This window comes from Telmatherina bonti, assembly GCF_933228915.1.
Source record: "Telmatherina bonti genome assembly, chromosome: 24".
NCBI classification, from domain to species: Eukaryota; Metazoa; Chordata; class Actinopteri; order Atheriniformes; family Telmatherinidae; genus Telmatherina; species Telmatherina bonti.
The window spans coordinates 11623573-11643534 of NC_136633.1; the positions used below are offsets into that span (position 1 = coordinate 11623573).

General features: G+C 38.2%; 1 protein-coding gene across 1 annotated transcript; it reads right to left on the reverse strand.

Moving 5' to 3' along the window:
• Nucleotides 1-9390: 9390 nt before the first annotated feature.
• Nucleotides 9391-19286, reverse strand: LOC306774089 (ankyrin repeat domain-containing protein 10-like; the record flags this gene model as incomplete). The annotated part of the gene is made up of 6 exons (XM_079264072.1): nt 9391-9704; nt 9941-10003; nt 11111-11343; nt 16130-16221; nt 17394-17546; nt 19089-19286. The coding sequence occupies 6 exons, from the start codon at nt 19284-19286 to the stop codon at nt 9391-9393; spliced, it is 1053 nt and encodes a 350-aa protein (XP_079120198.1).
• Between the last annotated feature and the right edge of the window lie 676 nt (nt 19287-19962).

The window sequence follows — 19962 nt, forward strand, 5'->3', positions numbered from 1 at the left end:
AAAGAAAACCTGAGCAGCTTTAAAGTTTTTTTTGTTCAGCTTGTTTCACATTTTTGTTTGAAGAATCTAAAATCCTGGTTCGGGTTATAAAGTGTGCCGTTAGATGGAAACCAGGTCTGCATGTCGAGTTTGCTGTCAAGTTATTTTTTTTATTCCCATTGTGACACTTGGAAGATCTTTATTTCCTTTTTCGCCCTTCAGATGTGTGTTTACCACTTCAGAAACGGATGTCATATTGCAGCTATATTTTATTATGTGACAATTAAGAGAAATGGAAATAAATAATTGTTCAAAGCAACGTCTCTTTATATTTTATATGGTTCAGTTAAATCTTTATTCTCCAAAGTCTGGGGACACAATCCCACTAATAAAATGTAGAGACTAATTTACAGAAATGTTGCTACTTACATGTGAAATAAGCTGGCACACATGAGGGATTTCTTCAAATAAGTCAGAATAGTTGCAGAAACATGAAAATGACTGCAGAGATCCAGTATATTTAAACTCATTTCTTGAGTGTTCCCAACAAAATCCTTCAGGAAATAATTAAAAAGTTGGGTTTTCATCAAGGTTGCAGTCAGGATGATGTGCTCTTGCTGTTTCTGACTGATTTTAGTAGTATACACTTCATGTTTGGAACCCCGAAATGAATGTTTTAACTGAAATGTGAATCCATTTAACTTTGAGAGAAAAGTATCAGGATTTTTTTTTGCCATCTTACTGCTTATTTTCTGTCAGATGGCTCATTTAAAAATGGGTTTTATTTCAACATAGTCACCGGGACTTCAGCGATGCTGCATTCGAAGTATGTGGGAATTGGGAACTCGCATGTAATTTCATTTTCCCCGCGATTCCCCCTTTCATTGTTTCATTTCAACGATTTGGTTTATCGAAGAATTGTTACTTCATAATGGATAATGTGTTAAATGCGGGGTTATCAAATCCTTCCAGAGTTCCATATTAGCTAATCATTCTTGTAGCATTTTCTTTACCCCAGTTAAAATGTAGAAGTACCAAAATTCCCGTTGTCCTCGAACGCAGCGTGATCTCATTGGTCAGTCTGTTGCGAGTTTAAAACTCAACCGGAATTAGAAAAGTCTGACATGTCGGCTCCGTTTTTCAGAGAAAACTTTACTTTTCATGACTTCCAGGCTGACATCAGCACCAAACAACGGCCCAGCTTTTACGTAACACCTCTTAATCCTCTCTAGTCTCAGTTTTGACGGAATCCGCCGCGAACAATGAACGGAAAAGCTAAAAACAAGGTAGGACTCGAGTAACATTAACCCACCTAAAGCAGATTACCTGCCTAATTGTTTGGGTCACGTGATAAAGGATTGACGATAAACCCTGAACTAGTTTATCTGGATGAAAACGTGAATCCTTAACTTGAATGGAGATGACTTAAGTGCAGGTGTGTGTTGTGATGGACAGGTGACATCAGGAAGACTGACAGGAGCAGGTAAAATGGGTCGGTGAGTCCAGCAGCCTCCAACCAGCTCTATGATGGAAACATTTTAACTTGGTTTTGTCAACAATTCTTCTAATCCACGTTTTGTTATGTTAGACCAATGCCAAGTGTGGTACCAGCAGCCCGACCTGATCCAGCTTACTCCTTGTACTCCACAGACTCTGAAGATCAGGTACTTCACTGTATTCTATCTATCTATCTATCTATCTATCTATCTATCTATCTATCTATCTATCTATCTATCTGAATAAATGAATTAAAAAAAAAAAAAAAAAAAGTCATGCACAGGGCAGCAAAATAAACCTGAACTTAAAAACTTCATAACTTCCATCTGACACTGCACATGATGTAAACTCAAAGAACTAAAACTGAAAAGTTTTATAGGATATTTGCAAAAAGCAGATATTTAAAAATAAAAATATTTATTTTCTGTTCAATAAATTGTCCTGAACTGAAGGTAAATGATGCTGTCCTGCCCTCAGGTCTCCTCCATCCAGCGGGGTCTGGACCACTGTGCTGCCTTGCTAAACGGCATCCTTCAGGCAGACAATGCAGGTCAGACAATTTTTTAAATTGTTTTCTTGATGTTTAATTTATAACCTTGATTTTTTTTTCTTTTTATGGCAGCCCACAATTCAAGCCTCATCCAATCAATTTCATGCTTTAAAGGTTTCTATTTACTTGGATCATCTGTATTTATCTCATACTAAGGATACGGTTTACACAACAGAACTATTTTCACACTTATTCTGCTTTTATTGTTTCTCTATATGCAGTTAATATTTTTTTAATTCAACATCTGTCTGTAAACATCTGGGAAGTGAGGAAGCTGCACACATCATAGACGCTAATGCAACCCCATCCCATCAGAGATGCAGCTTTTCTACTGTCCACTGATAACCAGCTGGATTCAGATTTTAATTGGGAATGTATAAAAATAGTAAAACAGGATGATTATGTTTATTTTTTAACTGAAAGAAAAAAGAAACGTGTATTTTAGGACAAACGTCAACATAAAGAAGTGATTTTTCTGAAGGTTGTGTGTGTTGTTGGAATGATGCCATATGAACAGCGTGAGTAGAACATGCACATAAATCTTATTCTAGTTGTCTCTTCAGGTGGTTTTCCTCTGAAATGATGGTTTTATCTGAGAGGGAACAACAGAATATTCAGAGACGTTGAAGTGATGATGTGTGTGTGTGTGTGTGTGTGTGTGTGTGTGTGTGTTTAATTCTCTCCAGACCTTTCCACACTAAAACCAGGAGCAACCAAATCCAAGTCGTCCTCCACCTCCCTGGGAAAGAAGGGAATGAGGAAGCTTCCGTTTAAAACAGGTCTGTGTGTGTGTGTGTGTGTGTGTGTGTGTGTGTGTGTGTGTGTGTGGCTTAGATATCTGTTGACTTCTGTCTCTCATCACACTTAAACATGGTTCATGTCTCGAATTATTTCTGTCTTTAGTTTGTTGGCTGGAAACAGCCGTTAAACGTGTAGATGGTATTTGTGTGTGTGTGTGTGTGTGTGTGTGCGCGTGTGTGTGTGTTTGTGTTTCAGCTTCACCAGGTCTTTCCAGAACAATGAAGGGTGGAGCAGCAAAATCAAGACCCCTGACCTCAGAGAGAAAGACCACAATAAAGAAAGTGCCCACAAAAGCAGGTGTGTGTGTGTGTGTGTGTGTTAACATATAGAAAGAATGAGGAATTGGTCTCACACACCTGTGTTCAACTTCACTGATGAGCCACTCATGTACAAACTTACTGGTTTAAAGAAAAGATTATAAAAACATTCAAATGAACATAAAGTTACAGAGAAAAAAAAGCACAAAAGTAAAAAACAAAAATTGTAAATAAAAAAAACAAACATCAATACTTAATTTGTAAATGTTTAAAGAGATGTTTAAAAGATCCAAAATATTTCGGATATTTAAAAGAAGAACCCTGTTTGTTGTTGTGCGTTCGGTTCTTATTTATTTATCTATTTATTTATGTATATATATTTATTTATCTGTTCATTTATTTATTTATCTATTTATCTGTCTATTTATGTGTGTGTATGTATATATATACATATATATATATATTTACCTATTTATCTTTTTATTTATGTGTGTGTATGTATATATATATACATATATATATATATATATATTTACCTATTTATCTTTTTATTTATGTATTTATTTATGTATTTTACAATGTAAAAGCTTTGAATATTTAGAAACGGTTTCTAAGGAGCAGCTTCTGTAACGCTGGCAGCCGACTCGCTCCTTTAACCCCGTCACTTCCTGCCGTTTATTGGAGCCAGTTTTTCACCGACTGCGATGAATCTTATAAAGAGATTTTGTAAACCCGCCCGGATCATCTCTATCACTTGGTTTGGATGTTAAAGACCAAAAGGGAGAGTTTGTTTTCCCACTACTGGTTCTGATTTTGCCCATTTCCACTGTGACTGTATTCTGATGGGTCATCCGAAGCATTTCTTAGAAAACATTGATTCTTCTTAGTTTTTTTTTTTTTTTTTTTGACTTTAATGAGGAATTCCTGCATCAAGCTGGTAGGAGCAGTAATGTTTGACAGAGAGGCGGCGATGCACTGATCAGATGAGAAGATGAGACGATGACGTGAGCGGTCGGTGTGTTTCCTGTCGTTAAATCTTCCCTACATTAAAAACAGAGCTGCTGTATGAATAAAGATGCTGATAAGTTGGAAAATCAGCATAGAATTTAAATAAACCAACAATTTGCATCAAAGGTGATTCATATAAACTAACTTGTACGCAGGTAAATAAACTATTTATGTTTCATTATGTTTGAAGAAAACAAATAATAAAAGATAATTAAAAGTTATGAGGCAAATATGGATTGAAATGAATATATCTTGTATATTATGATTTCTTGTGTGTATAAACACCATTTACTGTTTAAGTTTTATTGTAATATAATATCCATTAATTCTCAGATGTTATTTCTGAGGGTTTTTTGGACTAGATAAGTGTTCAGCTTCTTCCAAAGACTCTTTTCTAACTTAAGAAGCTTGTTTTGTTTGTTGTAATGACTATTTGTTCTGTTTTAAAATTTGTTTTTTTAGGTCGAAATGAATTGTTAAAAACTAGAAACTATGAAGGAGGGATCGTTGTGTCTGACTCAGCAGTTTTTACACGGCCTTATTTCTTATGAGGACTTATTTCTACTGACGTTTTCCCTCCTGTTCTCCAGCTTTGGCTACAAACCAGCAGAGTTGCCCGCCGGGCCTCCATGAACCCTCCAGATCAGCTCCACGAAGCTCCAGGCCGCCTCTGCAACGTCTCAACATGAAATCTCCCCACCTCCCAGACCCCAATCCTCCCCCCCAGCAGCTTCCAGCCTCGCCCTCAGGTCCGACCGAGCGTCGGTGTGTATCTGAACACACACACGAGGACCTGCTTCCTGTTCGGGACACAAACATCCAGAGTTGTGCAGAAACCTCGCCGGCTGTCAGCCGCACGCCGAGGACGTCCCGTCTGCAGCTGGGAACGGGACAGGAGCAGAGCTGGAACACACAAGAACAGACGAGGACAGTTCAGGACCTGCTGGGAGAACTCAGGACTCGACTCTCTGGAGAAGGTAAACCAGTCGTTTGGACTGGTTTCAGTGTCACTACAAACCATTTCTGATGCCCAGTATGAACTTCAGCAACTTGTCTCGACCGTTTCTACAAGATGAAATGAACTGCTGCTTTGTTTTGTGTGTGTGTGTGTGTGTGTGTGTGTGTGTGTGTGTGTGTGTGTGTTGTGCAGGCAGCAGAGCAGAGACTCTCCTCAGTCAGCTGGAGCAGGAGCTGAACGTTGGTGGATCAAACATCCAGACAGACGGAGCAACAGATGCATCATCGCTGCAGGTTCATCAGGAGGAGAAAACACTCTTTAACGCCCAGGGTAAAGTGTGTGTGTGTGTGTGTGTGTTACTGTGTGCTAGTCCTAAAATAAATCAGACTCCAGTCCTGTTTTTCCCCACAGAGCTGCAGGAGGAACTCATCACGGCTCAGTCCAGACTGCAGGACGTCCAGAATGACCTGGCGGCGCTACGGAAAGCCCTTCAGGACACACAGAACCAGCTGAGGAACACGGAGGCCGAGAATTCCCTCATGAAGAAAGGTTTGGACTTCTCCAGACCTCTCTGACACCCTATAAGGACGTTTTATGTTTTGTTTTTTTTTCAATGAAGTTGTAGCGCAAACTGTATGTTTTTATAGTCAGATGACCCATAAAACTTGTTGGAGATTTAAAATTAATTTAAAATGAATTTAAATGTGTGTGTGTGTGTGTGTGCGCGCAGACTTGGAGCGTACCAGAAGCAGGCTGCTAGAGAGCGAGCGAGAGAAGAGCGAGCTAGCTTCACTTTCCCAGAGCAGACTGGAGGAGATGGGAAATCTGAAAAGGTGGAAGAATTCTGTTGATTCTGCAGAATTTGCTGAAAGAGATCGGATCCTCGGTTTCTGTTCAGGAAATGAACCTTAAACTGGTCATGGTGTCTCTTCGGTTGGTCCAGGTTTATACAGACGTGGTGTTCATCAGGTCGCCATGACGTTGATGAGAAGTCGGCCGCGGAACATTTCAGCCAACAGGATCCAGCCGGGCCATCTGCCGACCGGATCCGCCGGTACCTGAAGTCTCTGAGCGACGTAGAACCCGCTGAGTGTGTGAACACGACGGCTCCTCAGCAGAGCCTTCATCCCAGACCACCAGGGTTGGATGACAGCCGTAGATGTTGGCGGCCATCTGGCTGTTCGTCACAGTGTGACGCGGAATCTGTGTGGTCCTACTGGAGCGCCAAGTCCGGGTCAACCTTTGACACCAGAGACGAGGCGGCGTTTAGAGACGGCCTGGCAGCTCTGGACGCTAGCATCGCCACTCTGCAGAAAACAATCCAGCTGGACCTGAAGAGATGACACAAGCTGAATGTAGAAGCTGTGATTTCCTGCAGACTGTGAAGCATCCGGTCTTTCGACTTCTATCATTTGTGCAGAAAGTGAATTTTAACTAAATAAAATAAATCTTTTTAAAAAACAAACTAAAATTCTCCGCTTTTTCTTTGGAGACCATTTCTGAAGAGGCGTTAAGACAACAGCAGACAGATCTGATGAAGGTCCACATTCATCTCAGGTCCACAATTTGGTCCCATTTCTCAAGGACTTTCAGATCCTGTTCATCCGTTGTGGTTCAGTTTAGACACGTCATCTTCTGTCCCCCACCTGCCCGGTCTCCTCCAGTGTTTTAAGGACCTGCTACGTTTTTAGCTAACAGCTCCTTGTTGCTGCTAAATTCCTTTCAAACTGTTTATTTTCAGACACAACAAAAGAAAGGGGAACAATCCGTCTTTGTGATAGACTTCTGGCTACAAAGAGACTAAAAATCCAATTAAAGTTGGTTTCTTGCCAAGTTGGACGTGTCCTCATAAAGCTAGTTCATCCTCTGAGTTAAGAGACTTTTCAGTGTTTGAATGATCACTACGACGACGTTAATTGGCTCAAAGAAGTCGACGAGACGGTAGGTGTAGGGATGGAAGACACCTTTTGTTAAAGAAGTTTAGAAAAACCCTAAAAGTCTGATTAACTGCTGCTCGAGGACAATTTTGGAAAAGTTGGCAAAAGAAATGAGCTTGAATGAAATGAAACTCATATAAACTGATCTTCACAATATTCTACAACAACTCATCTTACATTGGTTAAAAGTTATTTCTTTTCTTATTATTAATGGATTCTCAGCAATAGGTGTAAAAGTTATGTTGATAAATAAACAAAAGCGTGATCTGGATCCTGAAATGATGACGCTGTACTTGACATTACGTCACGGAGTTCCTCAGGGATCTGTAGTCGGTCTGTAAGGTAGTATTAGACAACATGGCATAAAATGACATTTTTTACTCCGATGATACTCAGCTACAGCGTACTTATCCATGAAGCCTGATGAAATAATCAGTTAAGATTGTTGACAAGAGTATATTTTTAGTTTCCCCTTTAAATCTGAAATTATTAATCAGCATTGTTCCTGGAAACGTAGAACTGTTTAATTTTGAGAGGGCTTTAATAGATGTTGATAACGGTAACTAACGGTAACAAACGGCAACGAAAGAAACGGCAAAACGGTTTAGTGAAAGACACAGAATAAAATACAGTTTAAGGTAAAATAAATGGGGCAGTACCAGTATCAGCACCAGTTGAATGTGGCAACAAGGTACATTAAGTCATTATCTTCTGTAATATGAGAAATCGGAAACATAACTAAAGTTTGATGCTTTAAGTTAATGTATGTAACTGAAGTTATGTCAGAAATGTAACATTTGTTTTTTTTTGTGCTTGTGTTGTCAATGGTTTAACGGCTGAACAAATAAAAACCACTCCGGACCATCAGTAAAGACCGTTTATTCGACTGGGCGCTACAGTTTGTCAGATTACAACGTTGTCTTACCAACATAAAGACCTGGATGATGGAATTTTCTCCTAAATTCAGACAGGTTGTCTTTGGACACAGCATCTCAGAAGCACACTGGATACCTGTGTATCTCCTCTGCATGGCATAAACACAACTTCCAGTGAGGAACTTTGGAGGTATTGTGGAGCAGGATCCATTTCTTAACTCGTATGTAAGACTGGTTTCCATGACTACCTTCTTAAAATTCCCAGTTAGGAATTTCCTGTCTGTGGAAGCAGCTCCCAGTTTGGCTTCATTTAGGATCAGAGTTTATAGTTAGCGGTGGTTTATTGACCCTTCATCATCCCCTTAATTCAGCTGCTGTTAATGTGGATCAAATGTGGATCTGGTGCACATCTGGTACAAATGCACCTGGCCATTCATCTTCTTTTAACTGTTATAGGGCAAAGCACTTTGTATTGTTTTTAAGCACGAAAAGTGCTATACAAATAAAGTTTGATATGATTTGATTTGATATAATGGATGGTTTTAAATTGATTAACTGGACTTTTGTCCGTTTACACTCAGTTGGACCAAATCTGTGAGGTAACATGAGAGGAAATATCCATCCATCCGTTTTCTTAACCACCAGTTGGGGGTCATGGGAAGCTCCCAGCAATCTTCAGGCAAGAGGCCAAATGACAGTTTGAATTAGTGCTGTATAAATAAAGCTGAATTTAACTGAATCATTAAAAAAACAAACAAACAAATAAATGAAAATCCCCCCAAAAATGAGACGAAGCCAGATTTCTTTAAAAAGTGTAAAACAGGTTTATTTATCAAACTGGGACAAAGTAGAAAACTAACTTTCAGAGGGCAGCAGTGTCAGTGTATAAGGCAGGTTTCAGCACATTAGCGTTACAAAACACACGTTTAGCCTGAAAATGAGCAAACAGCTCAGAGCGAAGATATTCACCTGCGCCAGAGCATAAATAACACGTTACTTCAGGTCGGAAGTCCGAACACAAAACACATCCTAAGTTATCAAACTTTCCCTTTGGTAGATTCAAACTTTTAGGTTTCAGTGCTCAAAAACGACTAAAAATGCTGAATAAACTCGTGAATACAATCGTCTACGTTGATACAGGAGAAGTCCTTGATTAGAAAAAGAAAACATTTTTTCCCTTTATAAAAATCAACTTTCCGTTTATTTCCCTGTTTATCCGCAATTTCAACTAGAACATTGATTTGGTTTTGTCGCTCCAAATTTACAGCAACGTATTTTCACCACACGTTCAGGACGGGCCGAGTTGTCCGGCGGCGCGTTTCTTCCTTTGGTGGGAACGAATCATCGGACGTTCCTGATCTTTCCACATCCAGATCCACACAAGCCGAAGAAGGCCATGCGGCGCATCGGAAAGCAATGAAAGTCAGGAAGATTCCAACGAACCGGGATTAAATTTTCCTGCATTTTTAAACGGAATAAAAGTATTACTTCCAAAAATACTGATGAGTATCTTTCCCTGACTTGCAGCTCATGAGCCGTGGTAGAGGTGGACGGAGCTCGCTGCTGGTTGCTTGCTTACGAGGTAGCTGCTGTCGCCCAGGTCCTCTGCCGTGTCGCCGAAGCCGTGGTGGTGTCCGTAGTGCAGGAAATCTGCACCAGTTGGCCTCCCCCATTCAGACTGGTGGGACGTGTAGCTGCTGGGACTGCTGGTCAGGTGCAAGGAGCCACACATGTCAGCTGAAGCCCGCTGAGGTGTTCCTGGTGGTGAGGTGAGGCCGGTGGCCGGCTCAGCTGATGGTGTGTGATGGCGACCGTTGATTACAGCTTTGGTGTCGTCGTCGTCTAAAACATGAGGACTGGTTGTTTAATGGTTTCATAATGACAACTAGATGAAAACAAAGAAACTCCAGTCCAGATGTGTATAATCCAGGTGCCGTAAAGTAAAAGTCCTGCCATGTTTATGGATCTTTGTCTATGAGCTGAGATGATTAAACTGGTTTAGTGACTGGTTGGAACGGCTGCTGGACGGGACGTCTACTTTTGGGCATCTGGATTATACACCTCTGCTCCAGACTCACCTGAGCTGAGCTCCAGGTTCATGTTCTCCACCTCCTCTCCACAGCTGCTCTTCTCCGTCACAGCTGGAGACAATTCAAAGCCTCATGGTTAAACATAAACCTGAACACATGGTGTGGCTTTAATGTTCCCGTTGTACGGAGTCACGTTACCAAAAAATCAGATGCCACTTTGAAAATATCAAAAACTAACTGTAAAAAATAAAAAAATGATCATTATATAAAATATGCACATAATGCCAAATACTACACATATCATTACATTAATAATATACTTAAAAAAAAAAAAAAACTAACCAAAAAATAATAGAAATACACATTACTTTTATAATATTATTATAAAATATAATAATACATCATATAAAATATATAATATTTATACTGCGTAATATACACCATGACATATATTAAGGCTGTTACGATATGCTTTTGTCCCGATTCGATTTAGATTTTTTGGGTGCCGATTCGATTTAAATTGCGATTCTCACAATTCTTTGATATTGCTAACATTTGTAGATTAAAAAACAAAAAATGGATCAAACTTTTTTTTTTTTTTCTTGATTTCAGTTAGAAAAAAAACCAACACAATAAGCCAGACCATCATTTAGCTGCTATAATGCCCAAGAAGAAAAGTAAAAAGATCAATAAAAACTATAAAAATGACAAAATCTTTTAATGGATTATATTTATTTATTTAAATAAAAAAAATTTGATTTTAAAATTGTGAAGCAAATAAATCCCGATTTTTGATTTTTTAAATTCGATTTTCCCACCCCAATATATATCAAAACGTAATTATATTTAAAAATAATGAATAAAGAAAAACTAAAAAAACTGAAAAACACTTATATTTGTAATAAAAACCTTGGGAAGTCTGCTTGCTACACTGCTGTACATTACTGAAGTGATACTATCCAATGGAGAAGGTTGTTATAAGACCCTTCCACCTGCAGGTTTGTGCCTGAAAAGCAGAAATATTTTTGGTACTAATCTGATTCCATAGATCAGCCTCACGTTAACACAATGCTTTTCAATCTTGCCTAACCATCACAAATGTTAGGAACCAATCAGAACACTGAAAAATCCTCGCATAAAGTAACTTGGTGCTTCAACCTCGTTATAAAACACATCAAGATGTTTCTGAACCATCACCTGGTCCCACACACTTCTTACCATCAGCTCTCCTGGCTTTCTTCACGTGACAAGCCTCTACGGCGCTCAGCGGCCGTTTCCTGCTGAGCAGACCCTGACCACAGCCGACTCCGTCTCCGTTCGGCACAATGTTCAGGTGGAGTCCACCAAGCGGCTGCAGGTGGGTCCGGCCGTCCGAGATGAAGCAGAAACAGTCGTGGAAGCCATGAGCATGGGCCAGATCTGCTGCCGTCTGCCCACTGGCGTTCCTCAACCTGGACAATCAGAAGGAACGTTAGACAAACTCCTTTGTGCCATCTTGTCTTTAACAATCCAACAAAAGGTCTGAATTACTGCAGGAGATTAAAAGATGCTCTACATAATCTGATAATAACAACTACAGCAAACGACAGAAATAGAACTATAAGTAGAATAAATAATATAAACTAGAGCATAAATAGAACTATTTCCTAACAAAGTTTCCAATAAATCTAACGAATCTCTGATTTTCTCACCAAGTAAAATGAAAAGAACCAACATAATAATTCATGATTAACAAGTAGTTTTTAAAGAAATCAATCTCTCATTTTATATATATATATATATATATATATATATATATATATATATATATATATATGTTCATCAAACTTGTTTTTAGATAAAACTAAACATTAACTAAATACCAAAACGCTGGATGCACCTAACATAATCCAGATTTATTTGAATAAAAACTGTGGTTTTACAGGTTTTTAATGGTCTTATTTATACATTACTAATTTTTTTCAAATTATTTTATCATAAGAAAAGATGAACAACAGGTTCATTACATTTCTAACTAACAATAATTCTGCATTTAATGAATTAGAAGGATGGACCAAAAGTCCAGAAGTTGAATTACTTGTTTTTTCCCTTCGTTCACTTTACCAATTTAAACAATATAAATAGATTTTTTTTCTTAATAAAATCCCCCCAAAATCCCTCTAGAAGCAGTATGTCTTCTGATTCTGCATATTCGTTTGATGAATCATTTTAAGATTTTTTTTTTTTTTTGATTTTTTTCTGATAAATGAAACTTTAGAATAAAAGGGAAGAATTTCTTCCTTACATGATCACATAAGCCAAGCTACGGGTTGCTTCTACATGGTAACAGCTGAAATAAACTTTGCATTGCTTCAAACAGGCAGCTAGAAGCATGCAAAGCCTCCTACGCTTCCTCAGATTGAAGCATGAGTGAATTTAAAGTTAGCACTTTTTAAACAGAATCTCCTGAGTCCTAAAGTAAGTAAAGCATGCAGGCAAACACACTATCATCAGTGCTTTCTTAGCATTGAAACCAATCACTGTAGGAAATACCTCGCCAGTTTGGCAGCTGCAGAAAGTGTAGAAACGACAGTGAACACTCATTCTCAGAGCTGTGATGCTCGCAGTGCGGCAGATTCTGCAGCGCCTATTTGGATTGCTTCCTCTTTCTGGGACTACTCCAGAAAATCATGTTCAAACTCAATAGCTGGAAAACATCAGAATAAGTTGGGTGTCTCTGCTAGCAGACATGATAGCTCATGGTTAGGCTTTCTATACAGAACACTGCAGATGATGAAAAATGTACGATTGTTACGATGTTAGGAGCAGTCAAGCAGTGGAGCAACTCGCTTGACGGTTGCAGACTTTGACACAGAAGCTGAAAAGCTCATGATGGATCGTTCAAATCAAACACCTGTTGTTTGATTTCTCTTGAAGGTTTAGATAAAAACAACTGGATACTGACTTGTGGAAGGCAAACGACGCATCTCTTTGTGACAATTACAGGGACTTTAGAGCGAAAAAGGGGACTAAAAGAGTCACAGAAGTCTAGTGACAAAAGGACAGACATGCTTACGAGGTTGGGGTAAGGAACCAGGAAGCAAATCTAAAGAAAATATCAGTTTGGATGCCGTTAAACTTACTGAATTTAGCAGAAGAAGAAGGTGACTATCCATTACGTCACCTTTGTGACAGGTACGATTGTTGATGCACCAGATGTTGAAATCACCTCCAACACCACTCCCCCCGACCATCTGTCCCTCCACCTAGGGATCACATGACCAGCTCCCTCCTGGTTTTAATACCCCCTCTTGAACAGAAAACAGTTTGTGACCACTAGATGTTTCTCTGTTCATCCTTTTAACCCTTTGATGCCCGTGTCCACTACAGTGGATCCTTATTTAAAAGCGGTTTTCTAGCAAATAAACCCCTTTGTTGGACATTTATGAGTCATCTCATAGATTCCCTGAAGAACTAATATATAATAAAACCTAATTCACATCGACTTTAACGGTCAGGTTTCCCTGAACAAGACAATAACATACAGTTGTGCTCATATTTATTCATCCCCTTTCATTAAATAAGGGAAAAAATCAGCTGCCTGTAAAATAAGCTGAAATTGACTAAAGTAATAATAAATTAAAATTTGATGAAAATCATGACATTATTTTCTAATTCTGGTTCAATAGAAATATTTTCTTTAAAAAGCAAACAAATAAGAAAATTTATTCCATATTCCATCAGTCATAAAGTAATATTTAGTTGAACAATCCTTTAATGTTTCCGCTCCAGTCAGGTGTTTTCTGTTCCTCTCAGTCAGACTTCTGCACCTGTTGACAGGTATTTTGTCCCACTGTTCAACAGAAAAGTCTCTAATTTGTCCAGGATCCGTTTGTTTTTTCTTTCTTTTCTTCAACTCAATTAAATGAAAAAACAGTGTCTTATATTACTAAATTATATTTTTGCAAATGTTTAGTCATTGTTCCTGTTTAAAGTCTCCGGTTATTTGAGTGACTGTTGTAAATTCAGCCTTTTCTTTAATGAAAGGGGATGAATACATATGAGCACAACTGTAGCTGTATTTAATGGGATATTTTTATGATATAAATATAACAAATTTTTAATTTCCTATAGAATACATTAAAACAGACAGTTAAGATTAAAAACAAAGAACTACACTACAGTACATATCTATAGGAGATGTGACTGTTTTCCATTATTCATGCTTCAGATGGTTTATGCTACCCCTTGGACAGATTATCCAACAATATGGCCTAGATTTCTAATCACTGACAACACATGACCGTCCTCTCAGCCCAACCCCACCCCCATCCACCCACCCACCAGTCCCCTCAGCAGAAGACTGGAGATCCTGTCACGTAGAGAGATAGCTGCCACATCCATCATTGACCAGCCAATCACCATCTCTTGCATTATCTCTGGACACCTCCTCAAACACCATCGGTTCTCCATCCTTCTTCCAAAGTAAAGCTGGAAGATGTTGAGCAGAGAAGCCCAGACTTCCCGTTCCCTGGCCACTTCTCCCAGCTCTTCCAGGGGTGTTCCCCGCAAGCCAGGGGACATAACCAGACATCAGAGAACCCTCTCAATGGGTAGGAGAGATCTCTCTAATCTGAGCCCCTCCTGGATGATCCAGCTTCTCACCAACCTACTGAGGTAGAGGGGTTTGTGGGTCCCAATGATCCTAGGAGCTGATCAGTCAGGTGGCTTTATGGGCCAGGTAGGAGCAAACTGGTTCTTGGTGAGACGGCATCAACCCTCGAAACACAGGGCCCCTCCTTTGGATTCATGCAAAGAGGGTTGGGCTGAATGACAAGCAGCTTTTATCAAAGCTGGTTCTAGGGTACCAGAATATTAACATTAGTCTACCAATGCTTACAAAAATCACCTCATTATTTGGACATTGCCTTTGTTTGTGTTTTTATGTAACCCCACCTTATAAAGCAACAACAATTCAACATTTTTTTTTTTTTTTATTATCATCAGTCAGATCATTTTTTTAATGAAAAATCAGCATAAACATCTACGAGCATGGTGCAGTTTGTGGCTTATTCAGGTTTAAAAAAGACTTTCCTTCACTGATGTTCAGGAACAGCTCTTTTAAAATACAAAAGTCTCCCCAGAAGTCAAACCAAATGTCAAAATAAGCATTTTCAAGAGAAATCAAACTGGAATTCCACTTTTTTTTAAAAACTCCAAATGTGTTGAAGTACAATCATGCAATGAGTTTGTCTCTGAATGAAACAAGGTTTTTCTTCCACATGAGGTTCTCAGCTTTTACAGTGTCAGCATTCTTACTGTTTCTGCCTCATCATTTCTAAAAACAGAAGATTTTGTGCAGCTGCTGAACAAATTACAACACAAATAACATTGCAAGCAAACTCTAACAACCAGTACATGTATGAAAAATAACTAAGTCATATTACTTTTTCTTCATCAGATACAGTTGTGCTCATATTTATTCATTAAAGAAGGAAAAAAACAGCTGCCTGTAAAATAAGCTGAAATTGACTAAATTAATAATAAATAAAAACTTTATGAAAATTATTACATTATTTTCTTCAGTAGAAATATATTTTTAAAAAAAGCAAACAAATAGTATAATTTATTACATATTCCATCAGTCATAAAGTAATATTTAGTTGAACAATCCTTTAATGTTTCCGCTCCAGTCAGGTGTTTTCTGTTCCTCTCAGTCAGACTTCTGCACCTGTTGACAGGTATTTTGTCCCACTGTTCAACAGAAAAGTGCTCTAATTTGTCCAGGATCTGTTTGTTTTTTCTTTTTTTTCTTCAGCTCATTTAAATAAAAAACAGTGTCTTATATTACTAAATTATACTTTAGCAAATTTTTAGTTATTGTTCCTTTTTTAAGTCTCCAGTTATTTGAGTGACTTTTGTAAATTCAGCCTTTTCTCTAATGAAAGGGGATGAAGACATATGAGCACAACTGTATATTTGAGTGTTTTTTGGCTGCTGAAACATCTAAGACATCTTAGCATTTCTTCAGGAATAAATCAAAGTGGTTGAATCATGTCAAACTGCATCAGATGATGTAATTAAATCTGTGTCATACTTCATTAGGATGCACATTTTGAAGAGTACATTAATCATATTCATCTTGTACAGTCCTGTAATTTATAATGTTAATCTAACAAATGTTAAAAAGACCAAACCTGGAGAGAACATCTGGTGTAAGTGTGGTTTACACTCACAGACAGAAAGCAGAATACTTACTGCAGTTTAGCGCCGGCAATCATCAGCACCTGGATACACTCCAAGCTACCTGAGCGAGCTGCCTTGTGAATGGGAGCCTCACCAACACAGTCCTAAAAACACAAAGATATGTATAACATAAAGGGCATTAAAAACACAACTGCTTATTTTAATTTATGCACTATCCTTATGGGAGAGCTGCAAGTCAGCAGGGATTACAAGGAAAACAGCTGATCTCTTTGCAGTGATATAAATCAACCTTTATATGTTGACTACAACACCCAAATGGAGGTTTGCAACACATCTGTAGAAAGTTGCAACAGCAGCGACAGAAGGCTGGAAAAAAAAAAAAAGAAGGTACAAATTGAAACACCTGGAGGAGCATTTGAAAAATAACTAGGTTACCTAGCAACAGGTCGGTGACATGACCGGGTATCACTTGTAAAGATGAGCGGATGTTCTGGGTCTGAACAAGAATGTTCCTCAGTGTGAGAAGACTTTGAAGGTCCAACCATATACAGAGTATCATATCATCAAAAGGATTCAAAGAATTAGAAGGAATCTCTGTATGCATTGGACACGGCAGAAGTTCAAGCTGGATGCTGGCGATCTTGGGGCCCTCAGGATAAGAGTCAAAGTGAGGAACTGTCCTGTCTGCAGTCCAGTAGTCCGGGACTGTCACAGCAGAATGGGACAGTAGTCATATAACAAAAGTCCAGCAGCTAGTCTTCAGTTTCAGACGTTTACAGCTTGGTTTCAATAAAAGAAAAAGAGGGGATGTTACACAACAGGAATCATGGACCTGTCCTGATGTTTTTAGTACATGTTGTTAACAGATTCAGATAGTTTTCCATGAAAGTTCTAAAAGGTCTTAGTGTCAACGTTTGACATGATTATGTTTGTCCATCCAGTTTCTTAACCGCTTAGTCCAGTTCAGGGTCGCGGGGAAGCTGGAGGCTATCCCAGCAGAGTACACCCTGGACAGGTTGCCAGTCCATCACAGGGCCAACACAGAGAGACAAACAACCATTCACTCCTTGAGACAATTTAAAGTAACCAGTTAACCCAACATGCATATGTTTGGACAGTGGGAGAAAGCCGGACTACCCAGAGAGAACATGCAAACTCTGCTAACAACTACACCATTAAGCAGCCCTTGTTTATGTTCTGCTGAGAATAAGATATGGGTTTATGAGATTTAGACATAACTGCATTTAGGTTTTAGTGAAATAAAAAAAAAACTCTTGAACCACCAGAACTTCCAGAAGTGGTCTGAGAGACAAACCTGCTTGTTGATGTCAGCTCCAGCCTGGGTCAGCCAGACTACACAGTGAGGATGTCCTCCAAATGCAGCGGTGTGTGTCGGTGTCTGGTTGAAGCGGCTGGTCGCTGTGTTTACCTCACATCCCATCTGCACCAGGTGCACCAAACACTCCAGCTGTTGTAAGAGAGCACAGCAAAACCTTGTTTGTACATAGAAAATAAATGGTAAAATCTAATTAGACATGATGCATTGCCATCATACTGTGTAGTAAAATTTTAACACACATATATGCAGCCTTCATTATAACACATGCTTGGTAAATCCACATCTGCAGGACAGAAAACAGCAATATTGTGCTCTGAAATGAACCCATCAATTAAAAATACAGCCAGTATAGAGGCAGATATCACACATGGAGCCTCTGTAACACATTTCCCTGAAGTATTTTGATATAGTCTGCAGGCAAGGAGAGCAGAGGGTAGTGGAAGTAATAACCTTTTGAATATACAGATAACACACAGGCAGAATATAAAATCTATGAATTTAAAACATTGTCAACTTATTTATTTTGATTAGTGTCTACCACAAACTTTCATGAGCATTGAAACATATTAATTGTATTTATTTCAATTTTTTAACATTATGTAAAGTTATTATATTTTAAAATATGTTCAGATTTAGGATGAATATTTAGCATATGACCTATGATATACACACATCTGTGTACACTGTAAGCAAATATACATTTGAAACAAGAAAAAAAGTGTGGCTTAGTATATAACCAATTCAAAGACATTTTGATATAATAAAAAAAAAAAAACTGAACTTAATAGCCATCCCAAAAAAGGGGCTTAGGTTTGAAAAATAATGCATAAATTGAATCAATAAACATTATAAGGCCAAAATCCAGTGTAAGGAAAAAAAAAAAAAAAAAAAAAATATTATTTATATACACACACACACACACACACACACACACACATATATATATATATATATATATATATATATATATATATATATATATATATATATATATATATATATAAAATGAACAAAGAACAAGGTCTAATAAAAATTCCAAGAGCATAAGCGATTATAAATGTACAAAGCATGTTTTGAATCAATGCATTTCACACTGAGCATGTGAGCATTGAGACACGTTTTAATTGTATTTATTTATTTATTTTTTTACTGTAAACATTATGTAAAGTTATTATATTTTAAAATATGTTCAGCTTTAGTATGAATATTTAGCATATTACCTATGATATACATATATTTGTGTACACTGTAAGCAAATGTACATAATAAGCAAACTACAAAACAAACACGAGCATTTCCTGGTTTTCATTTGGCGCCTGGATGATGATTGGCTGCGTTGTAGCCAATCAAAAGGTCGCTACTTTAATCCATTCAATAAAACTTTATTATACAAGCGTATCCATACATTACAGTTTGTGTCACTTATTGGAATACGGTGCATTATTTCCATTAAATAACACTCCAGTATACTTTATTGAAGAAAATGTTTTATTATATACAATGCTTTAGAAGTTAAACATGTTACGGAGACAATAAGCGAAGCTAGAATTGGAGTTAAACTGAATTTAGAGTAGAAGTTTAAATCAATTTGAACATTTGTAAATGTAAAAATATTAGCAGAGTTGTGCTTTGATTAAAACGCTTTACACTGGCAAGCAAGGGAAGGAGTACCTGTCCGTAGTGAGCAGCCCAGTGCAGTGGGGTCCATCCATAGCAGGAGTCCTCCGCCGTCAGATGACCCTGATTGGACAGCTGCTGCAACAGTGAGACCAGAGCAGCTACGTCTCCATCCCGACAGGCTCGGTGGACGGGAAACTGGCTAAAAAACACATCATCACTACAGAAACCGGGTTCTAATCCCACAGACATGGGAAAACTACTGACGTCCTGGACTGTGATGTTTCTTTCTGAGACTTATCGCGTGGGAGGCGTTGACACCACAAAGGCAAATACTGCTGCGTTCACAGGCAGTCGGGAAGTCGGAATTTTAAAAGTCCACATGGAAAAGATGACATAAGTTACTACACAAAAAGAGTACTTTCTGATTTTTAAGACAAAAAAAGTTACTCACGTTGTAATGTTATTATTTCGCCCAAAATAAACGGTTACAAAGGGGTAATATATATATATATATATATATAATAAAACATAAGTAATCTTAGAGTTGACACATACACGCCCGACATACGGTAAATGCAGCATCAGCGCCTCTGCACGGTGAGGAAAAACACAAAACCTGGACTGGAGCATCTCATAGTTGAGCATTTCTTTTCTTTCTTTCTTTTTTTTTTTTTTTTTTTTTTTTTTTTTACACGGTTTTAACTAAAAATAGGTCAGGACGCTATACAATCTACTCGTTATTTGTAATATTGAGAAATGTGATTTTTAGATCTATCTACGATGTTGCATCACATTATGTAGACCTCTTTTCTGTAACAATCCCAAACTTTTAACATTTGCCAGCTAACTTTTTATGACAAAGGTTTGCTAGTCTGTTTGTTGATATTCGAGTCCTATGATTCTGTGATTGAGGGCGCCAGTAATC